Below are 13,162 nucleotides of genomic sequence, written 5' to 3' on the forward strand. Positions count from 1 at the left end.
TAGGTGTCCTGGAGGGCAGGTAGTTTGTCCCCGGTGATGCGTTGGGCAGATCGCATCACCCTCTGGAGTTTGTGAGGGTTTTAGGGGCCAAGCCTAATTTCTTCAGCCTCCTGAGGTTGAAGAGGCGCTGTTGGCCTTCTTCACCACACTGTCTGTGTGGGTGGACCATTTCAGATCGTCAGTGATGTGTACGCCCAGGAACTTGAAGTTTTCCACCTGCTCCACTGCGGTCCCGTCGATGTAGATAGGGGAGTGCTCCCTCTGCTGTTTCCTGAAGTCCATGATCATCTCTTTTGTTTTGTTGACGTTGAGTGAGAGGTTATTTTCCTGGCACCAGTCTCCCAGGGCCCTCACCTCCTCCGTGTAGGCTGTTTCGTCATTGTTGGTAATAAGGCCAACTACTGTTGTCGTCTGATTGAGCTGGAGGCTTTCGTGGCCACGCAGTCATGGGTGAACAGAGAGTACAGGAGGGGGCTAAGCACGCACCCTTGTGGGGCCCCTGTATTGAGGATCAGCGAAGCGGAGGTATTGTTTTCTACCTTCACCACCTGGGGGTGGCCCGTCAGGAAGTCCAGGACCCAGTTGCAAAAGGGGGGGGGGGGGGGGGGGTATTCAGACCCAGCGCCCCAAGCTTAATGATGAGCTTGGAAGGTACTATGGTGTTGAATGCTGAGCTATAGTCAATGAACAGCATTCTTAAATAGGTGTTCACACTGCCCTATCCCTGTCCAGATGGGATAGGGCAGTGTGCAGTGCAATGGTGATTGCATCGTCTGTGGATCTATTGGGCCGGTTAGCAAATTGAAGTTGGTCTATGGTGTCAGGTAAGGTAGAGAACTTCATGATGACAGAAGTGAGTGCTACAGGGCAATAGTCATTTAGTTCAGTTACCTTTGCTTTCTTGGGTACAGGAACAACGGTGGACATCTTGAAGCAAGTGAGGACAGTAGACTGGGATAGGGAGAGTTTGAATATGTTCGCAAACACTCCAGCCAGCTGGACTGCACATGCTCTGAGGACGCGGCTAGGGATGCCGTCTGGGCCGGCAACCCTGCGAGAGTTAACACACTTAATACCACAGAGAAGGAGAGCCCACAGTCCTTGGTAGCGGGCCGAGTCAGTGGCACTGTGTTATCCTCAAAGCGGGCGAAGAAGGTGTTTAGCTTGTCCGGAAGCAAGATGTCGGTGTCCTGGTTGGCTGGTTTTCCCTTTGTAGTCTGTGATTGTCTGTAGACCTTGCCACGTACGTCACGTGTCTGAGCAGTTGAACTGCGACTCCCCTTTGTCTCTGCTCCTGAGTGCCGCAGTGGTCTAAGGCACTGCATTTCAGTGCAAGAGGTGTCACTGCAGTCCCTGGGTCGAATCCAGGCTGCATCACATCCGGCCGATTTTGGGAGTTCCATACGGCGGCGCACAATTGGCCCAGCGTCGTCTGGGTTTGGCCGGGGTAGGCCATCATTGTAAATAAGAATTTGTTCTTAACTGACTTTATATAAAGGTTATATAAAGGTTAAATAAAAAACATATTGCCTTACAAGGGCATAACTGGACTGTTTGTATTCAACCATATTCCCAGTCACCTTGCCATTGTCAAATGTGGTGGGTCGCGCTTTCAGTTTTGTGCGAATGCTGCCATCTATCCACGGTTTCTGGTTAAGGTAGGTTTTAATACTCACAGGTGGTACAACATCTCCAATTCACTTCCTGATGAACTTAGTCACCGTATCCATGTATTTGTCAATGTTATTCTCAGAGGCTACCCGGAACAAATCCCAGTCCGTGTGATCAACACAATCTTAAAGCATGGATTCCAATTAGTCAGACCATCGTTGAGTAGACCTTAGCACGGGTACTTCCTGTTTTAGTTTCTGCCTGTTTTAGTCATTATCAGATTTGACAAAGGGAGGACGGGGAGGGCCTTGTAGGCATTTCGAAAAGTTGAGTAGCAGTGGTTCAATGTTTTTCCAGCGCGAGTACTAAAGTTGTGGCCAAAAGTTTTGAGAATGACACAAATATTAATTTCCACAAAATTTGCTGCTTCAGTGTCTTTAGATATTTTTGTCAGATCTTACTATGGAATACTGAAGTAGAATTACAAGCATTTCATAAGTGTCAAAGGCTTTTATTGTCAATTACATGAAGTTGATGCAGAGTCAATATTTGTAGTGCTGACCCTTCTTTTTCAAGACCTCTGCAAACCGCCCCGGCATGCTGTCAATTAAATTCTGGGCCACATCCTGACTGATGGCAGCCCATTCTTGCATAATCAGTGCTTGGAGTTTGTCAGAATTTGTGGGTTTTTGTTTGTCCACCCGCCTCTTGAGGATTGACCACAAGTTCTCAATGGGATTAAGGCCTGGGGAGTTTCCTGGCCATGGACCCAAAATATTGATGTTTTGTTCCCCGAGCCACCTAGTTATCACTTTGCCTTATGGCAAGGTGCTCCATCATGCTGGAAAAGGCATTGTTCATCACCAAACTGTTCCTGTATGGTTGGGAGAAGTTGCTCTTGGAGGATGTGTTGGTACCATTCTTTATTCATGGCTGTGTTCTTAGGCAAAATTGTGAGTGAGCCCACTCCCTTGGCTGAGAAGCAACCCCACACATGAATGGTCTCAGGATACTTTAGTGTTGGCATGACACAGGACTGATGGTAGCGCTCACCTTGTCTTCTCCGGACAAGCTTTTTTCCGGATGCCCCAAACAATCGGAAAGGGGATTCATCAGAGAAAATGACTTTACCCCAGTCCTCAGCAGTCCAATCCCTGTACCTTTTGCAGAATATCAATCTGTCCCTGATATTTTTCCTGGAGAGAAGTGGCTTCCTTGCTGCCCTTCTTGACACCAGGCCATCCTCCAAAAGTCTTCGCCTCACTGTGCGTGCAGATGCACTCACACCTGCCTGCTGCCATTCCTGATTAAGCTCTGTACTGGTGGTGCCCCGATCCAGCAGCTGAATCAACTTTAGGAGACGGTCCTGGCGCTTGCTGGACTTTCTTTGGCGCTCTGAAGCCTTCTTCACAACAATTTAACCGCTCTCCTTGAAGTTCTTGATGATCCGATAAATGGTTGATTTAGGTGCAATCTTACTGGCAGCAATATCCTTGCCTGTGAAGCCCTTTTTGTGCAAAGCAATGATAACGGCACATGTTTCCTTGCAGGTAACCATGGTTGACAGAGGAAGAACAATGATTCCGAGCACCACCCTCCTTTTGAAGCTTCCAGTCTGTTATTCGAACTCAATCAGCATGACAGAGTGATCTCCAGCCTTGTCCTCGTCAACACTCACACCTGTGTTAACGAGAGAATCACTGACATGATGTTAGCCGGTCCTTTTGTGGCAGGGCTGAAATGCAGTGGAAATGCTTTTTGGGCGGATTCAGTTCATTTGCATGGCAAAGCGGGACTTTGCAATTAATTGCAATTCATCTGATCACTCTTCATAACATTCTGGAGTATATGCAAATTGACATCATACAAACTGAAGCAGCAGACTTTGTGAAAATTAATATTTGTGTCATTCTCAAAACTTTTGGCCATGACTGTACAAGTCAATGTGTTGGTAGAAGTTTGGTAGCATTTTCTTCAAATTTGCTTTGTTAAAATCACCAGATACTATAAATGCGGCCTCAGGATATGTGGTTTCCAAAATGCATAAAGTCCAGTTTCGTTCTTTGAGGGCCGTCGTGGTATTGGGTTGAGGTGGAATATTCACGGCTGTGACTATAACCGAAGAGAATTCCCTTGGGAGGTAATACGGTTGGCATTTTATTGTGAGGTATTCTAAGTCGGGTGAACAAAAGGACTTGAGTTTCTGTATGTTATCACAATCACACCATGAGTATTTAGTCATGAAACATACACCCCCGCCTTTCTTCTTGCCGGAGAGTTCTTTATTCCTATTTACGCAATGTACTGAGAACCCAGCTGGCTGTATGGACGGGGTTAGTATATCCAGAGAGAGCCAATGTTTCATTGAAACAGAGTATGTTACAATCCCTGATGTCTCTCTGGAAGGAGATCCTCGCCCTGAGCTCGTCTACTTTATTATCCCTAGACTGAACATTAGCGAGTAATATACTTGGAATTGGTGGATGGTGTGCACGCCTCCTGAGTCGGACTAGAATTCCCCTTCGAATACCTCTTCTCCTACAGTGGTGTTTTGGAGCAGCTTCTGGAATAAGTTAAATTGCCCTGGGGGGATAGGAACAAAGGATCCAATTCGGGAAAGTCGTATTCCTGGTCATAATGAGTTACCACCGCTCTGATATCTGTATGTAATAACACAAAAATAATTATAGGCTAATAATGTAAGAAATAACACACAAAAAAAAAATACTACAAAGTTTCTTAGGAGCTGGAAGCTGAGCTGCCATATCTGTCGGCGCCATCTTACGTGTGCCATTCAGAGGGTGAATGGGCAAGACAAAACATTTAGGTGCCTTTGCAACTCAATATGAGGAATGTAATGTAGACTATGAGTATACCACCCTAAGGTACTACAGAGTCAGATAAAGATGGCAGGAGGGATGAGTAGATTGATGAACGGAAAAACATTTTTACATTTACATTCAGCAAACGCTCTGATCCAGAGCAACTTGAAGGAGCAATTTGGGTTAAGTTCGTTGCTCAAGGGCACACCCCCCCAAGTCAGATCAGGGATTCAAACCAGTGACCTTTCGGTTACTGACTCAACGCTCTTAAACACTAGCCGATGTAGGGAAGGTGTCTCACCTGGTCAATGACCCATGGACTATAGAAGTGTCCGTTCTCAGAGGGCTGCCACCAGCGGAGACGTGTGGAGGTGGTACGGGCACGCAGAGGGATCTCCAGGGCAACCAGGCGAGCCTGGTTACTGCTGTTGGAGAATATGATGATGATGATGATGATATAAGATAACATAAGTTAAGGTAGCATTTTATTTTCACAGTAAAAATGCCTTGCGTTGAAAAAAGAACCCCTCCTAAAAGGACATAAAAACATCAACAGACAAAAGCATATGGAGGGCCTGTGTAGGGTGCCATACAAGTGAATCCGTTAGAAATGTATTTACGCTAACCTGTTTGAGAAGAGGAAGTCCTGCAGCAGGCCCCAGGTCAGACCTCCGTCTACAGAGAACTGGAGCAGGACGGGTTGGGAACGGGGGTCTGGGGATGCCTTCCCACAGCCCAGACGCAGGAAGAACTGAACAAACCTACAGGAAAAACGGAGTATTTTTTATAAAAAATACTAAATTTTCCTGTAGGTTATATATATATATATATGAATGTGTGTATGTGCGTATGTGTGTGTGCATGTGTGTGTGTACAAGTGCATTTGTTTTCAGATTGGTATAATTTGATTACACACACATTTTACCATCAATGTGAGGACCATGCCACTGGAAAGTGAGGACCAGGCTTTCCAATAGGACTAGATATAAACTGATACCACACCTCACCATTAGATGGACACAGTAACACATCTATCTGTTAAAACACACACACACACACACACACACACACACACAACACACACACACACACACACACACAACACACACACACACACACACACACACACACACACACACACACACACACACACACACACACACACACACACACCACACACACACACAGTACCTGGCATTGGATAGGTCCATGTCGTTGGTGACCAGCATGCGCAGGCCATCCTCGCTGAAGAACAGGTGGTTCCCACTGGACATGATGCCACATTTCCTGCTCGGCTTCCCTCCACTCAGCAGCCTGAACCGCTCTGCATCCATCGCCCCTCCTACACAGACACATGCAGGAACACACACACACACACACACACACACACACACACACACACACACACACACACACACACACACACACACACACACCACACACACACACACGCACACACACACACGCTAGAACTAGCACACTAGATAATGTAGTAAAGCTAGGACTACAGTAGCACCCTGGATAATGTAATAAAGCTAGTACTAGCACACCAGATAATGTAATAAATCTAGGACTACAGTAGCACCCTGGATAATGTAATAAAGCTAGGACTACAGTAGCACCCTGGATAATGTAATAAAGCTAGGACTACAGTAGCACCCTGGATAATGTAATAAAGCTAGGACTACAGTAGCACCCTGGATAATGTAATAAAGCTAGGACTACAGTAGCACCCTGGATAATGTAATAAAGCTAGGACTAGCACCCTGACATTTTATGCACTGCAAACACTACTAACACGATATATAATGACAGACAAATGACAGATAAATCCAGCAGATTAAATAGACGTTCAGGTGATGATGAAAAACAGACTAGCAAAACAAAGATACACAACAATCTAGCAACACAGTATGTTCATCACAATAGCCATCTGTTCTCAACAGTCAGCTGCAGTCCACTACAGTCAATGACAAAGTGCAGATCTGCGAGTATTGAAGATAACCTCTCAATACTCAAACACTGTGTATGGACAGCACAAATACAGTCTACTACTCACACAGTCTGACACACACACACACACACACACACACACACACACACACACACACACACACTCTGACACACGGTGACACACAATGACACACACACACACACACACACACACACACACACACACACACACACACACACACACACACACACACACACACACACACATATATGCACACTCAGGCACATACTCCCTCTGTGTTTGTGTGGGCATCTGCGTTTTCTTGAACCTTTGAGGGAGTGGATGTTCAACCAATAGATACAAAGGGATTAGTTAAGGTTAAGGTTAAGGTTAAGGTTAGGGTTAAGGTTAGGGTTAAGGTTAGGGTTAAGGTTAGGCTCAGGATTAGGATTAGGGACAAGATTAGGGGGTTAGGGTTAAGGTTAGGGTGAAGGTTAGGGTGAAGGTTAGGGTTAAGGTTAGGGTTAAGGTTAGGGGGGTGGGGGGGTTAGGTTTAAGGTTAGGGTTAAGGTTAGGGTTAAGGTTAGGGTTAAGGTTAGGGGGGAGGGTTAGGGTTAAGGTTAGGGTTAAGGTTAGGCTCAGGATTAGGATTAGGGACAAGATTAGGGGGGGGTTAGGGTTAAGGTTAGGGTTAAGGTTAGGGTTAAGGTTAGGGTTAAGGTTAGGGGGGTGGGGGGGTTAGGGTTAAGGTTAGGGTTAAGGTTAGGGTTAAGGTTAGGGGGGAGGGTTAGGGTTTACTATAACCATCATCCAAAACCATCCAATATCTACCGGTCATATCTCCACCACTGCCTACCTTCAAAATCTTCCTTGAGAAAATCAGGGTTGAGTGTGTCGGGTTGGGAGCAGTCTGCGCCCGAGTAGCCTGGGTCACAGACACAGTGTGTCCCCTTCACACATGACCCGTGTCCGTTACACATGTCCTGGCACTGAGGGCCAATGTACACACTGTCCAGGGCCCAGGTAGGAGGGGAGGAGCTGCTGGAGTAGAAGCCCTGGTACCAACGGAACCGGATGGAGCTGGCGTGAGGGGAGGTGAGAGAAAGATTGTATCAATGAATAAATGAATGAATTAATCAATCAAATGTATTACAGTTTTTGACGATTTGTTTACACACTGAAAGTGAATGTTTAGACAAAAGCATCAAAACCTTAACTTTTTTAAACAAAGGTACCAAAAAGTACAAACACATTTCCTGCTTTGCACTTTGTTTACAATTCTGCAACACACTTTGCAAAACACTACACACTGTTTTTTACATTAGACACTTCGTTCAAGAATTAAATCTCTTTCAATCATTGGGAAAACACTTCTATTCAAAATGCAAAACATACCTGAAATTGGCAACATACACACACACACACACACACACACACACACACACACACACACACACACACACACACACACACACACACACACACACACACACACACACACACACACAGGAAAACACTTCTACAGTAATTGAACACCAATTAGTCTGAGCCTCAGCACTACAGATAGAGGTAATGCCTTGCCTGTAGCTAGTAGTTTTGACTGAATGTGTCTGACCCAACCCACCCCCCAACCCCAGCCTTGTGTGTAAATGTAGACATTGTAGTCCTGTGTTTTGAGTTACACCATATTCACGGTAGAGTGTTTACATTTTCTGTTACAGAGAGTCCTGGACTTTAATGCAGCTACACAGCCTCATGAGTTCATTTTTATTGATGAAGCTGGATTCAATCTATCTAAAACCAGGCGTTGGCCGACATGTTATAGGACAAAGAGCCGTTGTGAATGTCCCTGGACAGCGCCGCGGGGGGGAAATATCACCTTGTGTGCCGCCATTAGTCTGCAAAGAGTTCTCCATCACCATGTCACCTTAGGTCCCTACAATACTGCACACATAATCCTACTTCTGGATGCACTACGTAATGCAGCTGTACAGGACGGACCAGAGCAGCCCAGGTTTGTTGTCATCTGGGATAATGTTAGTTTCCACCGGGCTGTTCTGGTCAGGGACTCCCCATTTCTCAATCTGATTGAGGAATTATTTTCGGCTTGGCGTTGGAAAGTGTATGACTGCCAACCACATGCCCTACTGCCTCTTCTGCAAGCAATGGAAGAGGCATGCGGAGACATTGAGGTGGGGGTCAGTTCAGGGTTGGATACGGCAACGCAAGGTGATATTTTCCCCGTTGCCTAGTCAGGGATGACATGGCTAGTGATGAGGTGATGTGACCAGACCCTAACAAAAGACAGGATCCATAAACCATCCACCCCATCCCTTACAATACATTTTTTTTTGTTTATCACTGCACTGTAATTTTACAGTAATTATTTTTGTTTCCGTGAGTTTACAGTAACCTATTGTATTGATTACTGTAATTCTACTTTTCTTTGTGTGTTTTGTTGTTGTTGTTGTTGTAAAAACCTTCAATGGAAGAAAAATAAATAAGCTGTATATTTTTTTTTTCTGAAGCCTTTATATTTTTGTGTTCATTGAAATGTGAGTAGACGTCCTGTTCTGGAACAATCTTTCACAGGAGCCTGTACGAGAACATTAAAAAGGTATAAAAGCACTAAAGACAGCAGTGTTTTGTATAAAGTACATCAGTGTGTTGCTGCTTTGAAAGAATAATTCAAGTGGTGCATGCGTGTATCATTTTGTAGCAAAAAATGCCATTTTGAAAAAGGATTGTTAGGTTTTGATTGCAGATTTTTTCATTTTGACATAGAAGTGAGATGTTTATCTCTAAGTGTTGTGTCTTATTTGGCTTGTGTGTAGAGTATTGACACAATGAGCCAAATTCCGCAACATGTGTGTAAGCAATTGCAACAAAAAAAAACTGTAATAAAGACATTTTTTCATCAGCATTTTGTACAACACTTTTCGAGAAACCCAGCCTAGACTCCAAAGAGAAAGAAAAAAATCAGAGGAACTCTGCTCACCCGCAGAGTCTCAGCTTGCCAAAGTGGATGACCTCCCGTCTCCAGCCCTGGGTGGTTCCTGGGTAGTAGACACTGGCTGGGTGCAGCTCTGTGGAGCACAGGGAAGAGGGCTGGGGGCCTCCTGAACACAAGGGCACCAGGAGGTGCCAGGTGGACCCAAAGTCCCTGGAGAACTCCAGTCGTACCGGGTTAGAGGCTGAGCTGTCTGCCGTGCAGCCCACGTTGATCTGGAATGGAACAGGTCAAATTCTTATCATGTCGCTATCGTATAATTATTACCATAATACATTTTGGTCAGTCAGTCGTCTGAGGACACAACACAGGAAAACAGTTATGATATTAATTTAAGACCAAAACCAAATAAAATCTACCAGTTCAATACTCACTGCCTTGAGGGAGCTTCAGCAAGACCGCTGAAGATATTCAATAAACATTTTCAACAAACATAAAATAATTCTGGACCGCTTGAAACAAGCTTACCATTTTTCTACATTTTCAGGTTCATATGATTATAATACGACTAATTATTTCTATAACGTAATTATGATCATTAACCAGTCTACATCACAGAGGAGAGTAATTATACTTACTGATTATTAATATAAATCAAGCATATAAATTAGTCATTATCATTTCAAAAACCCTTTGCTTTGCCCTCCACTTTTATAGTATATTAGGATTAATTTCCCCACTGACTTCCTCTTTCAGCATTCATTATTCTCAACTCTTCTACCCCCAGGCCTTCTCTTTCCTCTCAGTCTCTCTGTTATCTCTCTCTGTTATCTCTCTCTGTTCATACCATACTCATTCCTCTCCTCTTCTACCCCAGGCCTTCTCTTTCCTCTCAGTCTCTCTGTTATCTCTCTCTGTTCATACCATACTCATTCCTCTCCTCTTCTACCCCAGGCCTTCTCTTTCCTCTCAGTCTCTCTGTTATCTCTCTCTGTTATCTCTCTCTGTTCATACCATACTCATTCCTCTCCTCTTCTACCCCAGGCCTTCTCTTTCCTCTCAGTCTCTCTGTTATCTCTCTGTTATCTCTCTCTGTTCATACCATACTCATTCCTCTCCTCTTCTACCCCAGGCCTTCTCTTTCCTCTCAGTCTCTCTGTTATCTCTCTCTGTTATCTCTCTCTGTTATCTCTCTCTGTTCATACCATACTCATTCCTCTCCTCTTCTACCCCAGGCCTTCTCTTTCCTCTCAGTCTCTCTGTTATCTCTCTCTGTTATCTCTCTCTGTTATCTCTCTCTGTTATCTCTCTCTGTTATCTCTCTCTGTTCATACCATACTCATTCCTCTCCTCTTCTACCCCAGGCCTTCTCTTTCCTCTCAGTCTCTCTGTTATCTCTCTCTGTTATCTCTCTCTGTTATCTCTCTCTGTTATCTCTCTCTGTTATCTCTCTCTGTTATCTCTCTCTGTTCATACCATACTCATTCCTCTCCTCTTTCCTCATTCCTTTCCTCTTTTCCTTCACTCCTTTCCTTTCCCTCTTTGTTTTCCCAACCAGTCAGTCTGTTGTCTCTCTTCTGTTCATACCTCAAACTGAATGATGGTGTTCTCGTAGGACATATGTGTGTGTGTGTGTGTGTGTGTGTGTTCATACCTCAAACTGGATGATGGTGTTCTCGTAGGACATGTGTGTGTGTGTGTGTGTTCATACCTCAAACTGGATGATGGTGTTCTCGTTGACGTCGATGTCTCTGCTGGTTATAGAATGTTCTCCCAGCTCACTGGATAAAAACACCATGGCAGACTCGTCCTTTTCCCTGTACACACAGAGACACGGTCTTTTGTCAACAATCCTTTGTCAGCAGGGTTCGGCTCAAGTCCAACTCAATTCAGTCGATTCAGGAAGTATACTGACATTCCAAATCCAATTTGAATTTGGATTTATTTATTTTTCGTTAACCTCTAAAAGTCTAAGCCTTTAGAGGGAGGAGGTTCTACTAAGCTGACATGTGGATATTTTTTTAAGATGGTCGTACCATGGATCATTTAGATATTTTACTTTGAATATTAGGAACCCTGTATGTATATATATATATATATATATATATATATATATGTATATATATACATATATATATTCAATGTGTTTCAATGGGATATATTAGTATATATATATAAATTACATATTTTACAATAATTTGATAAAATATAGATTTTGGCTTTTACTAATATATCCCATTGAAACACATTGAATAACACATTCATAAATGGCAAAACAGACAGACAAAACAATGAATCATAAGGAATAGGGGTTTTGAAGTGTCTGTCCTGTTTCTAGGAGATATAAGAAAGATCAGGAAATGTTGTAGTTTTTTTGGATACATATTTATAACCTCTTATGTTTTGTTGGCACAAAACTACCTCTACGGTTCTATAAATAAAACAAACGGCATTGGTTACCTTCAGACTCGTCCCGTGACACTTGTGAGGGTCGTAGAGCAAAACGGAGAACACCGTTGTGTTCGCGAGAATCTCCCCTTTCTATAGAGGGGTTGGTGTTCGGCTGCTACAAACATTTTTCGTAAGAAGATTTTCAGGATGTCTCGTGACAAACTGACAAGCACCGCTGTAGTTCGGCTACCGTCCACCGCAGATGTGGAAGGCCGACATAGGAGGATAGGAGGATGCGGTGGATTGAGATGCAGCCCATGCAAAAATGATTTCTCTAGTTTAAACAGACAGATTTTGACAGGGATTTGTTTTATTATGTGACTTAGATTGATGCACAGGTGCATCAATAGACTCTTAAGGAAACCCTAAACTACAATGTTAGTTAACTTCCTGAATTGACCGATGTGTTGTGGACTTGACTCGACACACAGAGATACGGTCTGGAGGTACAGTAGAAGGTCTTCACAGTGTACAAGAGGCAGGTAGTACTACTCACAGGCCACTCTTCTGGTAGGGGCAGTAGAGTCCAGTGTTGCCTCCTGGGTAGAAGAGCCAGTTGTAGCTTTGTGGTCCGCCCTCGAAGTCGTCTGAGACTACAGGAGGGTTGTTGAGCGAGCTGCCGTCGATGATCAGGTCATCAATCACCCACACCTCCTCTTTCTTACCTAAGAGGAGATATATAGCCAGTCAGATATATAGCCAACCATATCCCACCGGGCAAAAACTGGTTGAATCAATGTTGTTTCCGTGACATTTTCAACCAAGAAATTCAATGTGATGACTCAACGTAGAAAAACTGATTGGATTTGCAGAAGTCGTCAACGGGAATTTTGGATTCGTTTCACACACCTTTTTAACCTAAATGACCAGTACTCCTTGTATACAGCTTCCTTACTGTTGTGTTGCTATTTTCTATTTACAAATGTTCTTACTATTTAACTCTGCATTGTTGGTTAAAGGCTCGTAAAGTAAACATTTCACGGTAACGTCTACACAAATCAAATCAAATTCAAATCAAATCAAATTTATTTATATAGCCCTTCGTACATCAGCTGAAATCTCAAAGTGCTGTACAGAAACCCAGCCTAAAACCCCAAACAGCAAGCAATGCATGTGAAAGAAGCACGGTGGCTGGGAAAAACTCCCTGGGAAAAACTCCTGAGAAAGGCCAAAAACCTAGGAAGAAACCTGGAGAGGAACCAGGCTCTGAGGGGTGGCCAGTCCTCTTCTGGCTGTGCCGGGTGGATATTATAACAGAACATGGTCAAGATGTTAAAATGTTCGTAAATGACCAGCATGGTCAAATAATAATAATCATAGTAGTTGTCGAGGGTGCAACAAGCACGTTGTATACACCTGTTGTATTCGGCGCAT

The 13,162-nt window shown here is 43.9% G+C and overlaps 1 protein-coding gene across 1 annotated transcript in view; it reads right to left on the minus strand.

Moving 5' to 3' along the window:
* The window catches only part of LOC115196637 (reelin), a 46,447-nt gene that overhangs the window by 21,331 nt on the left and 11,954 nt on the right, over positions 1 to 13,162 (minus strand). Inside the window, exons 5-11 of the mRNA XM_029757483.1 lie at positions 12,285 to 12,453; positions 11,049 to 11,154; positions 9,386 to 9,612; positions 7,244 to 7,467; positions 5,625 to 5,775; positions 5,060 to 5,194; positions 4,735 to 4,858 (exon numbers count right to left, since the gene is read on the minus strand). Coding sequence (XP_029613343.1) covers positions 4,735 to 4,858; positions 5,060 to 5,194; positions 5,625 to 5,775; positions 7,244 to 7,467; positions 9,386 to 9,612; positions 11,049 to 11,154; positions 12,285 to 12,453 — 1,136 coding nt within the window. The remainder of the gene's footprint in view (positions 1 to 4,734; positions 4,859 to 5,059; positions 5,195 to 5,624; positions 5,776 to 7,243; positions 7,468 to 9,385; positions 9,613 to 11,048; positions 11,155 to 12,284; positions 12,454 to 13,162) is intronic.

The sequence above is a fragment of the Salmo trutta genome, chromosome 7, assembly GCF_901001165.1.
Source record: "Salmo trutta chromosome 7, fSalTru1.1, whole genome shotgun sequence".
Taxonomy (NCBI): Eukaryota; Metazoa; Chordata; class Actinopteri; order Salmoniformes; family Salmonidae; genus Salmo; species Salmo trutta.